This window comes from Suncus etruscus, chromosome 7 (genome assembly GCF_024139225.1).
Source record: "Suncus etruscus isolate mSunEtr1 chromosome 7, mSunEtr1.pri.cur, whole genome shotgun sequence".
In the NCBI taxonomy this organism is placed as follows: Eukaryota; Metazoa; Chordata; class Mammalia; order Eulipotyphla; family Soricidae; genus Suncus; species Suncus etruscus.
Window position 1 is genome coordinate 98,626,347 of NC_064854.1, and position 22,274 is coordinate 98,648,620.

Consider the following 22,274-nt stretch of genomic DNA (forward strand, 5'->3'; position numbering starts at 1 on the left):
TCTAAGCATACTATCCAATAAATCTACCCACCTGCCCATTTTCCTCTTGCCTTACGGATGTCTCATACCACTGACCATTTTTAGGAGGTCCCTAAAACTGCCAACAGCTTTTTGTCAGCAGAGGCCTTAAGTCTTAGTTCTGAGCTTCATCCACAAAGGGAACTAATGCAACCAGTAGTTAAGCCTTTTCAGGCCTGTTTTTCTGTTCTGGTAATTAAACTTTTGGATATTAACACACGAGGTGGGAAGATGATAAGTTAGAAGATATTTTGGGGCCGGTGAGGTGGTACTAGAGGTAAGGTGTCTGCCTTGCAAGCACTAGCCAAGGAAGGACTGCAGTTCGATATCCTGGCGTCCCATATGGTCCCCACAAGCCAGGGGCAATTTCTGAGCGCTTAGCCAGGAGTAACCCCTGAGCATCAAATGAGTGTGGCCCGAAAAAAAAAAAAAAAAGATATTTTGCTATTCATTTCCCTTCCAGCTACCATTAACAACAAAAAAAAGAACTACTGGATACATGTTGAGTTCTTAAGAAACACATGTCTATTCTGCAACGTTGGGTAAGTTTAAACTGAGCTGCATTGGAGAAAAGCGCTGAATTTCCTCAGTTGCAAAAGTTCTTTCTTTTTCCCTTAGAATGTGCCAGAGTCTTCTATGAGGCAGGTGCAAGGCTGGTTCTCTGTGGACGGAACAAGGAGGCCCTAGAAGAGCTTGTAGAAGAACTCATAGCTTCTCGGTGCTGCCCAGGTGAGCCAGGGGTGTTCTCTGGGGAAAGATCCTCTTCTGCAGGTAGAGGGTGAGAGTGGCTTACTCATGGGTTGCAGAAATGCAGAACATTCACATGGTCACACTGTTGGAAATGTGTAGCACAGTGGCTCTAAAGTACACTCAGTGCTGCTGTTGCAACTGTCCATATCAATAAACCTTTCATCATCCCAACAAAAATTATGTACTTACAAAATTTTACTCTTCCTCTTTTTCTTTTCTTTTTGTTCTTTTGTTTTGGGGATACTCTTGTTAGTGTTTAGGACTTAACTCCCCTCTCTGTGCTCATCTCCTGGTAGAGCTTGTCAAGTTCCCTACCTCCTGTACTATTTCTCCAGTTCCCCCCCCCCACCCCTTCTTATCCTATGGAAACTTCTTTTTTTTTTTTTTTTTTTTTTTGGTTTTGGGCCACACCCGGTAACGCTCGGGTTACTCCTGGCTATGAGCTCAGAAGTCGCCCCTGGCTTGGGGGACCATATGGGACACTGGGGGATCAAACCGCGGTCCGTCCAAGGCTAGCGCAGGCAAGGCAGGCACCTTACCTTTAGCGCCACCGCCCGGCCCCCTATGGAAACTTCTTTCTCTCTGTGAATTTGCCTCTTCTAGATACCTCAGTTTTTAAAACAATATGAGAATTACCTGTCCTTTTGAGTCACTCCATTAAGGATAAAGTCCTTAAGGTTAATCCATATCATTTTATTTGTATTCAGGAATCACTCCTTGTGGTGCTCACAGGACCATATGGAGTGCCAATGATAGAACCCCAGTCAGCCACATGCAATGCAATAGCCCTACGCAACTGTACTATCACCCTGGCCTTTATATTTATTTCCTTTTATGGCATAACATTTCACTGTAGGTGAACATAGTACATTTTATTTTCTGTTCACGATTATTGATAGACACCAGAATTGTTTACACCTTGGCTACTATGAATTATGCTTCTTTATATAAACACTGGTGTACAAAATAAATATGAGTTCTTGGTTTTGAGGGTTGTTTGTCCCCCACCCCCACCCCACCCAGTTGTTTTTTTTTTTTTAAGTGAATTGCCTAACTATGTGGTAGTTTTCTTTGAGGAAATGCCAGATTGTTTGATCTTTTTTTTTTTTTTTTGATTGTTGATCTTTTTAAAAGAACCAACTTGGGGGCTAGAGAGATAGCACAGCACTAGGGCATTTGCCTTACTTGCAGTCAACCTGGGACAGATCTATGTTTGATTCCTTCATCCCATATGATCCCCAGCCTGCCAGGGCCAATTTCTGAGTGCAGAGACTGAGCACGGAGCCTGAGCACCCTGAGCATCACTGGATATGGCCCAGAAACTAATCAGTCAGGGGTCGAAGAGACAGCACAGCGATAAGGTATCTCTGCCTTGCTTGCAGCCAACCTGGGACAGACCCATATGGTCCCCCAGTCTGCCAGGGGCAATTTATGAGTGCAGAGCCAGGACTGACCCCTGAGCACCGCCGAGTGTGGCTCAAAAACCAATCAATCAAAAAAGGGTGGGGGGTGGAGAGGTGGCACTAGAGGTAAGGTGTCTGCCTTGCAAGCACCAGCCAAGGAAAGACGGTGGTTCGATTCCCCAGCGTCCCGTATGGTCCCCCCAAGCCAGGGGCAATTTCTGAGCACTTAACCAGGAATAACCCCTGAGCATCAAACAGGTGTGCCCCAAAAAATAAAACAAAACAAAAAAAATCAATCAGGGGCTAAAGAGATAGCAAGCAATAGGGCATTTGCCTTGCACGTGGCTGACCCAGGACCTACGGTGGTTCAAATCCTGGCATCCCATATGGTCCCCTGTGCCTGCCAGGAGTGATTTCTGAGCAGAAAGCCAGGAGTAACTCCTGAGCACTGCCAGATGTGGGCCCAAAACAAAACAAAGTCAATCAATCAATAAAGTTTAAAAAAAAAAAGAAAAACGCTTTTGTGCCTCAAAGCAAACAGAATTGCGGTCATATTAATAGTTTGTGGACCATCGTATATAGATCTCACAAACTGGTCAATCCAGCCACTGTCCTTTTACAGTTGAGTCTCTCTGCTTACCTATTCTTCTGGCAGAAAGAAACTGCAATCTGTAGTCTGCAAAAACTGAAGTAGCCCACCATTTCCTGGAAGTCTCACATTGCAAGATGCTGTCTGATAGCAGCTGGGAACAACCACAGTGCAAGGCTGAAGTATATTTACAATATGCCAGTCCTCAGCTGGTTAAACACATTTACCTAACCTTTTTTTTTTTACATCAGAAAATAAAAACAGGGGCCAGAGAGGTGGCAAGTGCTAGCGTAGGACGGACCACGGTTCCTCGTGCCAGCCAGGAGCAATTTTTTTTTTTTTTTTTTTTTTTGGTTTTTGGTTTTTGGCCACACCCGGCAGTGCTCAGAAGGGTTACTCACTGGCTGTCTGCTCAGAAATAGCTCTTGGCAGGCACGGGGGACCATATGGGACAACGGGGATTCGAACCAACCACCTAGTTCCTGGATCGGCTGATTGCAAGGCAAATGCCAACTGTGCTATCTCTCCGGCCCAGGAGCGATTTCTGAGCACAGAGCCAGGAGTAACCCCTGAGCACCACTGGGGTGTTGACCCAAAAAGTAAAGAAAAAACATTTTTAAAATACTTTTTCCTTAAAATAATAAAGAAGTCACAGCAGCTATCAAATAGTCTTAAACGAAAGCTCTCTATGTAGTGGTGAAAAATGTGTGTAACCTGTTTGCTGTATTATGTGTTGTGTCTGTGCAATAAAGGGGGTGTAACACTGTGGATGTCAAGGTTGATTAGTATATGCTCTCCTCCCCTGCACTCAGGCTTCTATTCCAGGCGCGTTCACTTCCATAAAACTCACAGACATTTCCCCCACAGGGGAGGGGGGATCATCTTATTGCTATGAAAAATACGATAACTACACAGTTGCTCTAATAAGTCATTTTCCATTAGGCCAGGGAGTAAACATTATAGTCGTGTGTTCTGAATGCCGCATCTCTTGAGATTTAATTGCTGCCCGCACCTGTGTCATTTATAGTCAGTAATGCCAGTTCCCAAGACTGATATGTTAAGACATGAAATCATGGCCTATCACTCAGAAAGTGTATTTGGTTTCTCTCTTATCTGACTAGGACCAGAATCACAAACCTTGCACAGTGGTCTTTGACCTCACAGACCTTGACAGTATAGCTGCATCAATAAACACAATCCTAGACTGCTTTGGCTATGTGGATGTGCTCATCAACAATGCTGGGGATCAGCTACCGTGGGAAATCATTGATACTAGCATCAACGTGGACAAAAAGTCATGGACACAAATTACTTTGGACCAGTTTGCCTTGACAAAAGGGTAATATCTTGCATTTAAAAAAAAACTGAAGGGGCCAGAGCAGTAAGGTGTCTGCCTGCTGGCACTAGCCTAGGACGGACCTGGTTCGATTCCCCGGCATCCCATATGGTCCCCCAAACCAGAAGCGATTTCTGAGCTTATAAGCCAGTAGTAACCCCTGAGTGTCACCAGGGTATGGCCCAACCCCCCTTCCAAAAAAAAAAAACAAAAATAAAACCCTGATACAATAATGTTAACATTTCTTTTATGTACTTGGCTCCTTTTTCAGCCAGCCAAACATTTTCCTGTCCTCATTCTCTGTTATACCTGGATTCGGGTATTACTGTGTTTTTTTTTTTTTTTTAGACTTTATATGTTTTATCATTTCAAATTAATATGCTCCCTTCAGTAACAGTTTACTTATTAAATCAAGATGCTCCCCTCAATTTATTTACAGAGTAATGCCTCCATTTCCTTTTTTTTTTTTTTTTTTTTGGTTTTTGGTTTTTGGGTCACACACACAGTGCTCGGGCTACTCCTGGCTCTACACTCAGAAATCATCCCCCCCTCCTCCCCCGCAGGTTCGGGGGACTCACATGGGATGCCAGAAATTTGAACCACTGTCCTTCTGCATACAAGGCAAACGCCTTTATCTCTCCGGGCCCCCTTCCATTTCCTTTTTTTTTTTTGGTTTTTGGGGTCACACCTGGCAGTGCTCAGGGGTTATTCCTGGCTCCAGGCTCAGGAAATTGCTCCTGGCAGGCACAGGGGGACCATATGGGCGCCGGGATTCGAACCGATGACCTCCTGCATGAAAGGCAAACGCCTTACCTTCCATGCTATCTCTCCGGCCCCCTCCTTTTTTTTTTTTTTTTTTTTTTTTTGGGTTTTTGGGTCACACCCAGCTGTGCTCAGGGGTTACTCCTGGCTATCTGCTCAAAATAGCTCCTGGCAGGCATGGGGGAACCATATGGGGGTACCAGGATTTGAACAAAACCACCTTAGTTCCTGGGTCGTGCTGCTTGCAATGCAGACGCCGCTGTGCTATCTCTCTGAACACAGAGCCAGGAGTAAGCCTGAACACTACTGGGTGAGGCCTAACAACAAAAGAATAAAGAAAATAGGGATAGTTTATTTCTTTTTTTGGGAGAGGACTTCTGTGGGAGACCAGAAGGCCTGCTGAGGACAAATTCTAAAAATAGCTGTAACATTGGGATAGTTTATTCTGGAGAGATAGGTACAAGAATTAAGTTTGTTTTGCCTTGCACACAGCTGACCCTGGTTTAGTCCATAGTGTCCCTCAAAAACTACCAGAAGTTGTATTTCTGAGCATAGAGCCAGGAGTGGCACCTGAGCATTGCTGAGCATAAGGCCAAATTCCCCTTCTCCCCTTCCAGTACAGATCCTCAAAAAGATTAAAAATAGCAAATGGGGATATTTTAATATCTAGACGCAAATCTATGTGAAGAGGCTTCTTCTAGGGATAAAGAGACCCAAGCAGGCCATTGTTGGGCTTTCACTTTACCTCCCTGCACTACCTCTCCTTTCCTCTGCTGTTGGACTGGCCATCTTCTGGGGTGAAGGAAGCCTGTCAGTTCTTACAGCCATGGTTTTCTCCAGCCCAGGGAGCCTCTCACTGTCTAACCATTGTGCTCTGATAAGCCGAGAGAGGACAATTCTTCTCAGGAAGAACATTGAGCAGGAGAGAGAAGCCTCTTCTAAAGCATTTGGTCCTTTTTCCCCCAGCACTCCTGCCCATCCATGATGGCAAGGCAGCAAGGCCACATCGTTGCCATCAGCAGCATCCAGGGCAAAATCAGCATTCCTTTCCGATCTGCATGTGAGTACTAATGACTCCCTCTGACAAATACTTGTATTGTTTTAATTGCTTTGACTATGAGAACAGCACATTAAGAATTCAGACATTAGAGCAAGTTCTTATTACAGAGATGTGAAAAAACTTCATAAGAATGTATTTCTCTGAACAGAAATGCCTCTGTTCAAATTCCAGGCTTCCATCCTTGCCCCTATGTATGACCTGATCAAGTGTCCCCAACCCTTGCATCTGAGTCCTCTGTAAAATAGACCAGCTGGCCCTTATCTTGGAGGGATTCCTGGTGTTGTGTGAACTGAGTAGGATCCCAGAGTAACGGCAGGCCTGGGTACCAGATATGTTAGTTGCTATTAGGGCATTGTCCAACTTCTTACTTATGAAAAAACATAGTTTTTGTGGGCTTCCTTATCTCACATCAGGCAAATAGGACTCATCTAAGCCTTTGAGGTAATACATAGCTATTTGACTGAAAGGATCTAATACCATTTGCTTACCCATTTTCCTTAAGGTTTTCTTCTCTTCAGTATTAGACCATTAAAAGTGATGTACTTGTGGCCAGAGTGATAGCACAGCTGTTAGGGTGTTTTCCTTACACGCAGCCTATCCAGATTAATCCCCAGCAGCTCATATGGTCCCTTGAGAACTAACAGTAGTAATTCTGAGCACAGAGCCATAAATAACCCTGAGCACCACAGAATGTGGTCCAAAAACCAAAACTAAATAAAATAAAAAGTGATGGGTGCTAGTGGGGCCGGAGAGATAGCACAGTGCGTTTGCCTTGCAAGCAGCCGAGTCGCAGGACTTAAGGTGGTTGGTTCGAATCCACGGCATCCCATATGGTTCCCCTGTGCCTGCCAGGAGCTATTTCTGATCAGATAGCCAGGAGTAACCCCTGAGCACCGCTGGGTGTGTCCCAAAAACCAAAAAAAAAATCAACAACAATAACAAAAAAAGTGATGTGCTAGCTAGAATACCTGTTTAACCATTTCCATCTCTAAGCACTTACTGGTGTAAGGGCTTCCTTAGTGCTCAGTTCCCTAAATGAAAATATTAGGTAGGACCAAAACATTAAAACTGCCTGAATGGGGGCCCGGGAGGAGATAGCACAGCAGTGTTTGCCTTGCAAGCAGCCAGATCCAGGACCTAAGGTGGTTGGTTCGAATCCCGGTGTCCCATATGGTCCCCCGTGCCTGCCAGGAGCTATTTCTGAGCAGACAGCCAGGAGTAACCCCTAAGCACTGCCGGGTGTGGCCCAAATAACAAAAAAAAACAAAAACAAAAAAAAAACAAAAAAAAAAAACTGCTGAATGGGGCCAGAGAAATAGCACAGTGGTAGGGCATTTGCCTTGCATGCAGCTGACCCAGGACCGGCAGCAGTTCGAATTCCAGCATCCCATATGGTTACCTGAGCCTGCCAGGAGAGATTTCTGAGTGCAGAGCCAGGAGTAACTCTTGAGTGCCACTGGGTGTGATCCAAAAACCAAATAAAATAAAAATAAAAAATAGGGCCCAGAGAGATAGCACAGTGGCGTTTGCCTTGCAAGCAGCCGATCCAGGACCAAAGGTGGTTGGTTCGAATCCCGGTGTCCCATATGGTCCCCCGTGCCTGCCAGGAGCTATTTCTAAGCACATAGCCAGGAGTAACCCCTGAGCACTGCCAGGTGTGGCCCAAAAACAAACAAAAAAAATAAAAATAAATAAATAAATAAATAAATAAATAAATAAAACTGCCAAACTGCTTTGAGGTGACACTCCTTCTGACTTCAAGAGTAACTACACCAAAAAAAAAAAAAAAGAGTAACTACACTAACATTCATTCATCTATATGCCATCAGGTTGCACCAATAACAGACAGAAGCTATTTTTTTTGTTTGTTTTGTTATTATTTTGTTTGCTTGGCCTGGGACCACACTTGATTGTGCTCAGGGTTTACTCCTTGCTCTCTTTGCTCTGGAATCACTCCTGGCATACCAGAGATCAAGCCCTGGTCAGGGGCATGCAAGATAAGCACCTTACCCGCTGCACTATGTCTCCAACCCCAGTGCTAGTTTTGTTTTTAAAATATTGTCAGGGTGGGGCCCGGAGAGATAGCACAGCGGCGTTTGCCTTGCAAGCAGCCGATCCAGGACCAAAAGGTGGTTGGTTCGAATCCCGGTGTCCCATATGGTCCCCCGTGCCTGCCAGGAGCTATTTCTGAGCAGACAGCCAGGAGTAACCCCTGAGCACTGCCGGGTGTGGCCCAAAAACCAAAAAAAAAAAAAAAAAATATTGTCAGAGTGGGACCAGAGAGAGGGCATGGAGGTAGGCATTTGCCTTGCATGCAGAAGAATGATGGTGCGAATCCTGGCATCCCATATGGTCCCCCGAGCCTGCCAGGAGCAATTTCTCAGCATAGAGCCAGGTATGACCCAAAAACAAATATATAAATATTGTCAGGGTAAGTTTATAGATTCCCACAGTATTTCCAGTTCTTTAGAATGAAGGATTGCTAGCAGCAACCTCACCTGCTCTACCACCCTAACACATTGGACCCATCTCCTATCTGTAGGCTGCAGAAATAGCAGGGGAGGGAGTGGAGCTGAGCCTGCACTTTGGAAGGACAGGAACCAGCATCCAGTTTGATAAAAGGGCATAGTCAGCTAACTAAGCTGGAACTGGGACAAAAATCTACTGCCTGTCCCAACATAGAAACTCTGGCTCTCTCATTTAGTATTTCTTGGTCAGGTTGTCAGCCCCTCTCTTTTCATGTTCATGAGATGAGACTTAGCAGTCGTCTTCTATGTTTACAAAGCTACTTTAAGGGTGAAAAGCAAAAATGAAATCCTTTATAGGGGTCTGGAGAGACAGTACAGCAAGTAGGGTCCTTTCCTTACATGTGGCTTACCCAGGTTTGATCCTCAGTACCCCATATGGTCCCCTGAGCCCTGAAAGGACTGATCTTTGAGCACAAAGTCCTGAGCACCACTGATGTGAGAAAGGAAGGGAAAACCTTTATGAAATGCTGAATTCATATTTGTTTCTGCAGTTGCTATTTCTTGTTTATTAAGTTTCTGATTCAATTCCTTATGGCCTGGAATAGTCCTTAAATGGCTCAGGAATAAATTTTAGAGAGTTTATCAGAGATGATATAGCAAATTAATAAAATACTAATGAAAATGAATTAGTGTTCATAGATAAACAAAAACTCTGGGCTTTATAGACTGAAAGCCAACTTTAAAAGAACTAAACTTGGGCCTGGAGAGATAGCACAGTGGCGTTTGCCTTGCAAGCAGCCGATCCAGGACCAAAGGTGGTTGGTTCGAATCCCAGTGTCCCATATGGTCCCCTGTGCCTGCCAGGAGCTATTTCTGAGCAGACAGCCAGGAGTAACCCCTGAGCACCACCGGGTGTGGCCCAAAAACCAAAAAAAAAAAAAAAAAAAAAAAGAACTAAACTTTACGGGCTGGAGAGAGAGCATGGAGGTAAGGCATTTGCCTTGCATGCAGAAGGACAGTGGTTCAAATCCCGGCATCCCATATAGTCCCCCAAAACGGCCAGGAGCGATTTCTGAGCATAGAGCCAGGAGTAATTCCTGAGCACTGCCGAGTGTGACCCTAAATAAACAAACAAACAAACAAACAAACTAAACTTTATAAGAACTGAAGGGAATACTGAAGGCAAAACATACACCACCAACACACCAAATTTCTACAAAAAGATGACACATTTCCAGGACAATAATCTCTCATTGTCACTGGACTAAATGCACAAATTAAGATATAAGGAGTGGGGACCAGAGAGATAGCATGGAGGTAAGGCGTTTCCCTTGCATGCAGAAGGACAGTGGTTCGAATCCCGGCATCCCATATGGTACCCCAAGCCTGCCAGGAGCGATTTCTGATCCTGTAGAGCCAGGAGTAACCCCTGAGCGCTGCCAGGTGTGACTCAAAAAAAAAATAAAAATAAAAATAAAAAGGCTGAGTGGCAATACTACATACACACACACACACACACACACACACACACACACACACACACACACACACACATATATATATATATATACATATATATATATATATATATGACATCCAGATAGGAAAGGAAAAAGTCAAGCTCTCACTGTTTGTAGGTGGCATAATACTATATTTAAAAAATCCTAAAGATTCTACCAAAAGAGTTTGTAGAAACAATAGATTTATGCAGTAAAGTGTCAGGCTACAAAATTAATAAGCAAAAAATAATAATAGCTTCTTATATACAAATAATGAAAGAGAAAAAAAGAGACATTGTAAAAAACAATCCCATTCACAATTGTAACTCAGAAATTGAAGTACCCTGGAATCAACTGAGAAGGTGAAAGACCCATACAAAGAAAACTACAAAACACTACTTCAAGAAATAAAAAAGATAATGGAAACACATCATATACTCATGGATTGGGAGAATTAACATCATTAAAACGTTTGCTTCCACTTTTTACAATACCCAAAGTATTGTACAGATTTACGTATACTCATTTTTTTCCCCAAAGAAATAAAATAAGGGCCCAGAGAGACAGGAGGTAGGGCATTTGCCTTGCATGCAGAAGGATGATGGTTCAAATCCCGGCATCCCGTATGGTCCCCCAAGCCTTCCAGGAGCAATTTCTGAGCGTAGAGCCAGGAGTAACCCCTGAGCACTGCCGAGTGTGACTAAAAAAAAATAAATAAAAACAAACAAAAAGAAACACAACAAATACTCCTAAATTCATGTAGAACAGTAATCCACAAATAGCTAAAGAAATCCATGGGAAAAATAAGATGGAAAGCATCACTTACCCCAACTTCAAACTGTACTACAAAGCAGTGATCATTAAAACAGCATGATGGGGCCGGAGAGATAGCACAGCGGCGTTTGCCTTGCAAGCAGCCGATCCAGGACCTAAGGTGGTTGGATTGAATCTCAGCGTCCCATATGGTCCCCCGTGCCTGCCAGGAACTATTTCTGAGCAGATAGCCAGGAGCACCGTCGGATGTGCCCCCCCCCCAAAAAAAAAAAAAAAAACCAACATGGTAATAGAATAAAGATCAATTGAGTAGGCTTGAATATTCTGAGAATGGCCCGCAGGTAAATGATCAATTAATCTTTGATAAAGGGGCAAGAAATAAGAAGTGGAGCAAAGAAGTCTCTTCGATCATGGTGCTGGGAAAAGTGGTCAGCTACATGCAAAAATGTAAACTCAGAGCTCTTTCATACTGTGCACAAAAGTCAAGTCAAAATGGATAAAAGTCCTTGATATCAAACCTGGAACCATAAGTTACATAGAGGAAAATGTAAGCGCAACACTCCATGGCATGATAGCTAAAGGCATCTTCAAGGATGAAACAGAATTGGCCATGCAAGTGGAAACAAAGATAAACAAATGGGACTACATTAAACTAAGAAGCTTCAGCACCTCAAAGGAAATAGTGACCAGGATACAAAGACTACCCACAGAATGGGAGAAACTGTTCACTTAATACCCATCTGATAAAGGGTTAATATCTAAGGTATATAAGGCACATCTATCTAAGGTATATAAGGTAGAGCTTAGCAAGAAATAAAAAGTTAACCCTATCTAAAAATGGGAAGACGTGAACAGACATTTCCTCAAAGAAAAAATAGATGCTAGGGGCTAGAGCCATAGCACAGTGAGGTAGAGCATTTGCCTTGCACGTGGCCAACCTGGTTTCAATCCCTGGCATCCCATATGGTCCCTGAGCCAGCCTGCCAGGAATAATCCCTGAGTGCTGCTGGGAGTGGCCCAAAAACAGAAAATACAGATATCAAAAGGCACATTAAAAAAATGCTCCACATCCTTAATCACCAGAGAGATGCAAATCAAAACAATGAGGTATCATCTCACACCACAGAGACTGCACAAATCACAAACAACAAGAAAAAATAGTGCTGGCTCGGATGTGGGGAGAAAAGGAACTCTCGTTGGCAGCTGGAAATATTAACTGGTCCAGCCTTTTTGGAAAACAGTATGGACATTCCTCAGAAAACTAGAAATTGAGCTTCCATATGATCTAGCAATACCACTCCTAGGAATATACCCTAGGAGCTCAAAAGTACAGTGTAGGAAACCCTCTGTGCTCCAGTATTCATTGTAGCACTTTCACAATAGCCAAAATCTGGTAACATTCCAAGTGCCCAAGAACAGATGAGTGGGTAAAGAATCTGGTACATCTACACAATGGAACACTACACAGATGTTAGGAAAAATAAAGACATAAAATTTGCTTACACGTTGATGGATATGGAGAGTATTATGCTAAGCAAAATGAGTCAGAGAGAGGAGGCTAGGCACAGAATGATTACATTTATTTGTGGGATATATTAAAAAGTATATGGTAATAATATCCAGAGACAATAGAGATAAGGAGCAGGAGGATCAGTCCATGATAGCAAGTTGCCACAAATAGTAGGAGAGATAGGACAGATAAGGAACCATTATGACAATGATAGGTGGAAATAATCACCCAGGACAAAAACTACATGCCGAAAGGAGATAAAAGTGACATGAGGGGCCTGGAGAGATAGCACAGCAGCTTTTGCCTTGCAAGCAGCCAATCCAGGACCTAAGGTGGTTGGTTCGAATCCTGGTGTCCCATATGGTCCCCCATGCCTGCCAGGAGCTATTTCTAAGCAGACAGCCAGTAGTAACCCCTGAGCACCGCCGGGTGTGGCCCAAAAACAAACAAACAAAAAAAAGTGACATGAGGAGCCAGCACCGTAGTGCAGCAGTAGGGCATTTGTCTTGCAGGCGGCTGACCCAGGACGGATCTTGGTTCGATCCCCAGCGTCCCATATGGGTCCCCCAAGCTAGGAACAATTTTTGAGTGCACAGACCTCTGAGTGTCACTGGGTGTGGCCCAACCCCCCCAAAAAAATCTTTAAAAAATAGTGAGTGGTGGGGCTGGGACTGGAGAGATAGCATGGAGGTGGGGCATTTGCCTTGCATTCAGAAGGATGGTGGTTTGAAATTCAGCATCCTATATGGTCCCCCAAGCCTGCCAGGAGCAGTTTCTTTTTTTTTTTTTTTTTAAATGGTTTTGGGTCACACCCGGCAGCGCTCTGGGGTTACTCCTGGCTCTATGCTCAGAAATCGCTCCTGGCAGGCTCAGGGGACCATATAGGATGCCGGGATTTGAACCACCGACCTTCTGCATGCAAGGCAAATGCCCTACTTCCATGCTATCTCTCTAGCTCCATGAGCAATTTCTGAGCATAGAACCAGGAATAACCCCTGAGCACTGCCAGGCGTGACCCAAAAACAAAAAAGTGAATGGGGGTCTGAGCCGTGATGCGTTAAGGCATCTGCCTTGCCTTGCCTAGCCTAGGACAGACCGTGGTTCAATCTCCTAACGTCCCATGTGGTCCCCCAAGCCAGAGCAATTTCTGAGTGCATAGCCAGGAGTGTGGACCAAAAACCAAAAAAAAAAAAAAAAGTGAATGAATATATCCCTTTAGTAACAGTATTGCAAACCAGTGTCTAAAAGGGAGAAAAACGGAGGAGGAGGAATGGGGGGAGAGGGAGAGAGAGAAGAAAAACGCCTGTCCCAGAGGTAGCAGCGAGGAGGGCCTGAGGGAAAACTGGGGATATTGGTGGCAGGAAATGTGCACAGGGGAAAGGTGTTCCCCAGTATGACTGAAACTTAAAGTATGAACAACTTTGAAACAAACTAACAAAAACCTGTATTATGAACAACCTTGTAGTCATGGTGTTTAAATAAAGTAAATTTAGAAAAGGAATTAGGGTAAAGAAAACCCTTGTTTTGATGCTAACTTATTTCCTTCCAGACTTCGTTTTTATTGGCTTTTGTTCTCCACTAAGACTGACTGCTGTGACTTGTACTTGCATGGTCTGAATGTTTTAGAACTACCAGGCTGAGCGTCAGAGCTATAGTATAGGGGTAGGGCACTTGCCTTGAATGCTGCTGATCTGTTTTTTTTTGATCCCTTCACCCTCGTTTGTTCCCTGAGCGCCACCAGGATAGATGCTTCAGTATAAAACCAGGAGTAGCCATGAGCAATATTGTGTGACTCTAACAAAACAAAACAAAAAAGCAGCTTTCTCTCCCTAGGGCTGCATGGACAGAGACTGAGAGGAGAAAGAGAGAATGAGAATGAATGGGAATGACAAGATGGGCTTGTTCTAAACCATGTACCATATCATCTCACTCATGTCTCTGACCCCTGACAGATGCAGCCTCCAAGCATGCAACCCAGGCATTCTTTGACTGTCTGCGTGCAGAAGTGGAGCAGTATGGGATTGAAGTGACTGTGATCAGCCCTGGCTACATCCACACCAACCTCTCTCTCAATGCCATTACCGCAAGTGGGTCCAGATATGGAGGTGAGGCCAGGATTCTTGTTTATGAAAAGCTATTGTTAACCCACAGTGAGACCTGCTGCTCTTGTGTGAGTGATCATTTGGCTCTTTTAATTTGGAATATAATTTTTTTTTTGGTTTTTTGGGCTACACCCATTTGATACTCAGGGGTTACTCCTGGCTAAGCGCTCAGAAATCGCCCCTGGCTTGGGGGGACCATATGGGATGCTGGGGGATTGAATCGCGGTCCTTCCTTGGCTAGCACTTGAAAGGCAGACACCTTACCTCTAGTGCCACCTCACTGGCCCCAAGAAAAACTCCCAGTTAATCAAATTTGGGTGTGAGCAGGAGACAATGTTAAACAGCTTAACAATAACACACAACCCTCGGACCAACTTGGAATATAATTTTTAAAACTAAAACACATCAGTATGATATTGGAGAGATAGCAAAACAGATATGGTGCTTGCCTTACATGCTACCAACCTGGATTTGATCCCGTGTCCCCTCTAATCCCTTGGGCATCACCAGGAATAATTCCTGTGTGCAGAGCCAGAAGTAACGCCTGATCATTGCCAGGTGTGGCCCAAAAATCAAAAAAATAAAAAGTATTAATGTTAGTTAGAGACTTAAACTGCTGCCTCATCTCTTTTTTGTTTGTTTGTTTGTTTGTTTGTTTTGTTTTTTTTGGGCCACACTCAGTGACACTCAGGGGTTACTCCTGGCTCTGTGCTAAGAAATCACCCCTGGCTTGGGGAGACCATATGGGATGCTGGGAGATCTTAGGTTAGATGCGGTCCATCTTAGGTTAGCGCATCTTAGGTTTGCAAAGCAAACGACCCACCACTGATGTGGACCCCCCAACCCCCGCCTCATCTTTTTTTTTTTATTTAACATTCTTTTTTTTTGTTTTTTGTTTTTATTTTTTTTTTGGTCACACCCGGCAGTGCTCAGGGGTTACTCCTGGCAGGCTCAGGGGACCATATGGGATGTTGGGATTCGAACCAATGACCTTCTGCAGGAAAGGCAAATGCTTTACCTCCATGCTATCTCTCCAGCCCTATTTAACATTTTTTTTTTTTTTTTTTTGGTTTTTGGGTCACACCGGTGCTCAGAGGTTTACTCCTGGCTGTCTGCTCAGAAATAGCTCCTGGCAGGCACGGGGGACCTTATGTGACACCGGGATTCAAACCAACCACCTTAGGTCCTGGATCGGCTGCTTGCAAGGCAAACGCCGCTGTGCTATCTCTCTGGGCCCCGTATTTAACATTCTTTTTTTTTTTTTTTTTTTTTTTTTTTGGTTTTTGGTTTTTGGGCCACACCCGGTGACGCTCAGGGGTTACTCCTGGCTATGCGCTCAGAAGTCGCTCCTGGCTTGGGGGACCATATGGGACGCCGGGGGATCGAACCGCGGTCCGTCTCCTAGGCTAGCGCAGGTAAGGCAGGCACCTTACCTCCAGCGCCACCGCCCGGCCCAACATTCTTTTTTTTTTTTAATTTTTTTTATTTTTGGGCCACACCCGGTAATGCTCAGGGGTTACTCCTGGCTATGTGCTCAGAAGTAGCTCCTGGCTTGGGGGACCATATGGGACACCGGGGGATCGAACCGCGGTCCGTCCAAGGCTAGCGCAGGCAAGGCAGGCACCTTACCTTTAACGCCACCGCCCGGCCCTGTATTTAACATTCTTAACAATGTATTGAAAGAGGGGACAGATAGCACAGCGGTAGGGCATTTGCCTTGCATGCAGCCAATCCAGGATGGACAGTGGTTCGAATCCCGGCATCCCATATGGTCCGCCATGCCTGCCAAGAGTGATTTCTGAGCATAGAGGCAGGAGTAACCCTGAGTGCTGCCGGGTGTGACCCAAAAACAAAAAAACAAACAAACAAAAAATACAATGGAAGTTTTAGTAAGCTCTTGTTAGCTGTCCATTCTGTTAAATTGGTGTGTTCCTGTAGGTATGACAGCACCAAACAAATGAAGTTGTTCAGAGGTTCACAGTATCATTACTGATACTACAAATTTTAGGGCTATGTACCCAGATACAGGGGGGGATGCCCACACTGCTCCCAAAAGCCCTGGCGATATCAGCCTAAAAACCAACATACCTGAAATTTGGTCAGATTGGTGTCCCTGAAGGAAATTGTAGAGGGTCAGTGATGAGGCAGGGCCATAGGGAAACAGCGATTATGGGTGATGGAAGCAGCAGGCATGGCTCTGGTGGTGGTGTTGGTGGTTTGGGAGTGGCCTGCCTTAAATGGCCAGCTTTCTGCTGTGTGGGCCAGTATACCCAAGATCTTTCAAGACTTGGTTTACAGCTTGTTCGAGAAGAGAGTGAATCTATTGAGCTTGCCCAGTTCAAACATCAAGACTGCATTTGTGGGCATAGTTAAGAACAACTAAAAGAAGAAAAATATGTGGGGAGGGTACCCACACTCACCCCCAAAATCCCTGGTGATATCAGCCCCCAACCCAGTGTACCTTAAGTTTGGTCATATTAGTGTCCCCAAAGGGAATTGTAAAGGATCAGTGATGAAGCAGGGTCATTGAGAAAATGGCGACTGTGGGTGATGGAGGCGGCAGGGTGGAGGCTTGGCCCCCCCTCTCCTCCAGAGATAGCCAGCTTTCTGCTGTGTTGACTTGTGTACTCATGATCTTTCATGACTCGGTTTACACCGCATTTGAGACGAGAGTGAATCTGTGGAGCTGGCCTGGTTCAGATATGGCGACATATTTGTGGGTGTGGTTACAGCTGCCAGGCTTCCCAGAAGGAAGGTATGGGACGAGGGTGCCCACACTTGATCCAAGAAGCCCTGGTTGAGCCCCAGAAGTTTGGTCAGATTGATGTCCCCAAAGGGAATTTTAGAGGGTCAGTGTTGAGTCAGGGCGTTCGGGGAAAAGGTGATGGTGGGTGTTGAAGGCAGCAGGCATGGTTTCAGTAGGCCAGGGGGTCGGCCTACCCTCTCTTCCTGAGATGCTGGCTCCTCTTTATTAACTAAGGGCATCCCAACTATAAGAAGTTCTATCAGAAGCCAGGAAAGGAAGCCTTCAAGCCAAAATGCTCCAGCTTAACCAGCTGTAATAAATTAATCTCATAAAAACATGGGTTACTTGGCCTAAGATATTTTTAGATGAAAAATGACCAATTTCAATGTTATTAAACAGTTCTCTCTTATAGAACAGCTGGGCACACCAGCTGGTATCAGCCAGAGACAGTACGAGTTAACCTGTGGTTACTCCTAACGGACTACAGGTCTGACTCAGTGGGTGCTTAGGCTACAGAGACAAGGTAGCCTTTGCCCCTTGGCTTAGTTGGCGCTGACATGCTTGGCCTTGGACGTGATTCAGTTTTCCCAAGCTCAGCAGTACCTGCCCACACTGGAATATTATTCCACATGACTTGTGTTTTGTTTTTGGTTTTGGTGCTAGGGATTGAACTCAGGGTTTGTACTCTACCACTGAGTTACATGTTTGTCCTGACCTGCCTCTCCAGTATGATCAAGTCTTGGGCCTATGCTGAGCTGCCCTCCATGAACCTCATCATCCACGTACTGTAGCCAAGACTGTCTGGGCTGTGGCAACTGGTAGTCATCCCTCAGCATCCCAGCAGAGGGTACAGAGGCAAAAACCTGAGATGTTCATACCTATTTTTAACCTAGAAGCAGCTTTTTCAAAATGTCTTCCTTTGGCACTTAAAAATAAGAAGCCACTTAGTCTATTCATAAAACCAACTACATTAAGCATGGATGAAGCAGTAGTACTGCAATTGCCTTGCACACAGCCAACCCAAGTTAGATCCTCAGACATAGCCAATCCAAGTTCAATCCCTGGCACCCCAGATAGTCCCCTGAGCCCACCAGGAGTGATCTTAGTGCAGAGCCAGGAATAAGCCCAGAGTACTGCTGGATGTTGCCAAAATAAAAACAGCAGCACCAACCAAAGTATTAGGGAAGCTCAGGCCATTTGGATGGCTTACACATGTTCTAATGGCCTCTGCTACTGACTGCCAACTGGTCCTGTCATCAGTTGAATTGTCAGATTACTAGGGAAGAAGAAACATCAAGTTGTTAAACACCAGTCTCTTCTGGCATCTGAAACAAACCGAAGACTTCCTTGGGTTGTGTATCCAGTCAGCACACACCACCCCTCACTCACAATCACTTTCCCTCAGGAACCTCCTCATGCTGACTGGGACATGGTCTTCTCCATCCCTCTCCAGCCACACTACAGAACTATGGTGGAAAATTTTCTTGACCAGCTTTGCACAGGTCACAGGCATAAATGGGCTTGAGTTCTGCACACTGCCAAAAACTCCACTCCCTCATTCCCTTTTACTCCACTCATGGTCCACTACCGCCCCCATCCTCAGGTCAGGGATTTCAGCCTCCATGTTGTTTCTTTTGTTTATTTTAGTGATGGACAAGAACACAGCCCAGGGCCGAAGCCCCAAGGAGGTGGCCCAAGATGTCCTCACTGCTGTGGAGAAGAAGAAGAAAGATGTTGTCCTGGCCAGCACAGTCCCTTCATTGGCCATTTATCTTCGAACTCTGGCTCCTGGGATCTTCTTCAATCTCATGGCCTCACGGGCCCGCAAGGAGCAGAAATCCAAGGACTCCTAGTGCTGACAGCCAATGAGGAAGTAGTACCTGTCTGTGTGCAGCTGCTGGAACAAGTAACAGTTGTATGTGCTGAGACTTAACAGGAAATCTGTCTCAGGGGTGGGGAAAACAACATAATGTCCTGCAACTCCATGGCTGGGCCCTGCAGGCACTGGCACCAGAAAACAACCAGTCTCTTCCCAAAGTGATCCTGAAGAAATAATTGTAGAACAGGACTTTAAGGGCTTTAAGATAATGAAATAAATGAATGTGGCAGTAAGAGTCATAAGCCTTAGCAGCAAGAAGAACCATGTTTCAATTCCAACCTTGGGGCTGCAGTGATCTTACAAGTGCCTTGCAAGCAGCTAACCCAGGGTCAATCTCTGGCATATGATCCCCCAAGCACTGCCAGGATTAATTCCTGAATGCAGAGCCAGGAGTAACTAACCCCTGAGCACAGCCCTGGGTGCACCCCACACCCACAAATGTCCAACCTCTGCCTAGAAATTGTCTTGAAAGAAGAATCGCCCTAACATCTGTTAGCCTCATTCCCTTACCTGGTTTATCCAAGACCTTAAACTGTTTCTGTGGAGTCACTCACGAAAGACTGTTATTTTAAGAATCATGTCCATCTCCTGGGTCCCAGGGTATCTAATTTTGAACAAATGGGCTAACATGGAGCCCGAGTACAGGTAAGGCACTTCTTTGTATGCAGCCAACCCAGCACTGCATTTGGTCCCCCAAGCAACACCAAGAGTGACCAAGATTAAGTCCTCAGCATGGCATGTGTATTGGCATGTGTGTAACTACTCCTGCTCCCCACCATTGGCTAGCATGGTTATTGACACAAGTGATCCAGCCTTAGCCCCTAAAAAGGACTCCCTAGGTTCTCATCAACTCTAATCTTACAAGATTACAGGACCAAGCATCACTCAAAGCAGCTGAATTTAGGAGATAGCAGCCAACAAGAAGGAAATCCCATGCCATGCCACATCCTCAGGGTCTCAAGCTCAATTTACCTGGGGGCCATAGGAGGCAAAGTTGGGGTGATCCTTGAGTGCAAAGTCAGTAGTAAGCCTTGAACATTGGGGGGTGTGACCCAAACAACTAAAACAAAACAAGAAAAGATTCCTCTAGGGCAGGGCCACAAAATGTTGTATGGAGGGCCGCAAACGGCTCACGGGCCAAGAGTTTTGAGACCCCCTGCTCTAGAAAGAGGCAGATTCCAGGGGCTAGAGATAGTACAGCAGGTAGCAGGTAGGTCATTTGCCTTGCATGTGGCTAACCTGAATTCGATCTCTAGCATCCTGCATGCTCCCAGAGCCCAACAGGAGTGCAGAGCCAGTAGTAACCTCTGAGCACAGCTATAATGGTGCTAAAGCAGAGTCGACTTCATTAGGGAAGGAACATCCTTGTGTTAGCTGTGAGTTGGTTGTGCAGCCAGGTCTGCTTCCACCTTTCAGATTCAGATGCAAAGTGGAGTTCAACATTGTTTCCAAAGATTAGAATGAAACTTCCCACCACTGAAGTTAATGTAATTGTTGGTTCATTAAATCCCCGAAATTGTAATAAAACAAATCAAACATGGCAGCTTATACTATGTTCTGATGCAGTCCTAGTGTTTTAAGTGACTACTCCCCAAATAAGAACCTCACTCAGCCAGCCAGTTTTTTTTTTGTTTTTTTTTTTTTTTTTTGGTTTTTGGGCCACACCCGGCATTGCTCAGGGGTTACTCCTGGCTGTCTGCTCAGAAATAGCTCCTGGCAGGCACGGGGGACCATATGGGACACCGGGATTCGAACCAACCACCTTTGGTCCTGGAGCGACTGCTTGCAAGGCAAACGCAGCTGTGCTATCTCTCCGGGCCCAGCCAGCCAGTTTTATAGGATGCTGGGGTCTCGAGTGTCTTGGGATTAAAAGGACAATCATCCTATCTAATCACTGGTTGATTAGACCCAGTGACTTCCCAGCTCCCACATGGCCCAGACTAAGCAGGAAGTCATGATTGACAGATGGCTGAATGATGGAGTTTACACATTCTGGAAAACCACCTATCCCTCCAGACACAAATTAGAGATTGAGTGTTCACATGAGAGCCAGGAAGGATTTGGGACTAAGAGCTGAGCAGCCTCAAGTGTGGAATACAGTCAAGTACACAGCCAAATGTGTTGGTCCTCAGTAAGTTTTGAAAGAAGCTATTACTCCATGTAAGGCATATTTCTGTTGCTGGCTGGTCCCTCCAACAGAGGCCACCATCCAGGTACCAGTTTTTCCTATTCATTAATTAAAATGGGGAGTGCAAATTTAGCATTGGCATTCGTCATCAAGAGTATCACTGTTGTCAACTTGTGAGCAAGTGGCGATGGCTAGGACCCACAAAGCCAAGTCACAGATGTGCTTTATGGTATTTGTAGGTATAGCCATCTATATGTCATATATAGAGTAGGCACCCAGGGTTTGAAGAACCTGGATTCTCTTACACACATGCCATGATGCCACTGGATTAAGCACAATCATACAATCTAGTTATCTGCCAACAGCTGACTGAGTCTGAGGCCCATCTGCTGTAGAGATTCTCTCTCTCTCCTCTCTCTCCCTCCCTCTCCCTCCCTCCCTCCCTCTCTCTCCCTTTCTCTCTCCCTCCCTCCCTCCCTCCCTCCCCACCATGGAACTGAAATCTGTGATTTAATGTAAAGGCCCCTCCTGCACTTGAAGCCTCCTGGATACCTCTAAAGTTAGGGTCCCTCCCCAAGGAGTGACCTTGCTAAATTTGGGTGGTTGGGACCAAGGCCACCAGACTTCTAGAGGAAGGCAACCTGTGGAGAACATGCTGGGACTTAATCCCTGCAGTGGTATTTCTGCTCCTCTTTCCTCAAAGATTTGCTTTCCCTGTCTGGTCCTTGTATTCTGCTAGGGAAATTAGGACTCAACTGCACTGATTTTTGCCATCAGATAAAATTGAAGGACACTTTCCACTTTCCCAGCCTCAGAGCATCAGGAATAGCCAATGCTGTGTTTTATGCTACAGTCAAAAACTAGAAAAATAGAATTAATGAGTAGCAGCACCACACCTCTGGGCACTGGGCAGAGACAGAAATCAGCATGCTTATCTTTTCTCCAGGGGCCCACAGCTACTGAACCCAACAAGAATGATTGGGAGGGAGCTAGCAAGCTAACAAGACTACAATTTTGACCTGGGTGTACATGGCCTTTTACATAAGCTCCTTTGTGGATCTTTAAAAATTGGAGGTGGGACAGGTGGTTAATTACACGGTCCCCTCCCTGAAGGTACCCCCAAGGCTCACGTACATGGGTTTTGCAGAAGGCAGTTCTGCTAAGGTGTCCCCTGCTTTCTCTAGTAGCAGTTATTTATTGCTGTTTCTTCACAGGCACAATGACATGTTACAGATGAACATAAGCGGCTT

The 22,274-nt window shown here is 45.2% G+C and overlaps 1 protein-coding gene across 1 annotated transcript in view; it reads left to right on the forward strand.

Moving 5' to 3' along the window:
• The window catches only part of DHRS7B (dehydrogenase/reductase 7B), a 51,968-nt gene extending 32,830 nt beyond the window's left edge, over positions 1-19,138 (forward strand). Inside the window, 6 exon segments of the mRNA XM_049777022.1 lie at positions 637-758; positions 3,882-4,050; positions 4,053-4,099; positions 5,825-5,918; positions 14,122-14,274; positions 18,665-19,138. Of these exon segments, the coding sequence (XP_049632979.1) occupies positions 637-758; positions 3,882-4,050; positions 4,053-4,099; positions 5,825-5,918; positions 14,122-14,274; positions 18,665-18,870 (791 nt within the window). The 3' untranslated portion in view covers positions 18,871-19,138.
• Positions 19,139-22,274: the final 3,136 nt, after the last annotated feature.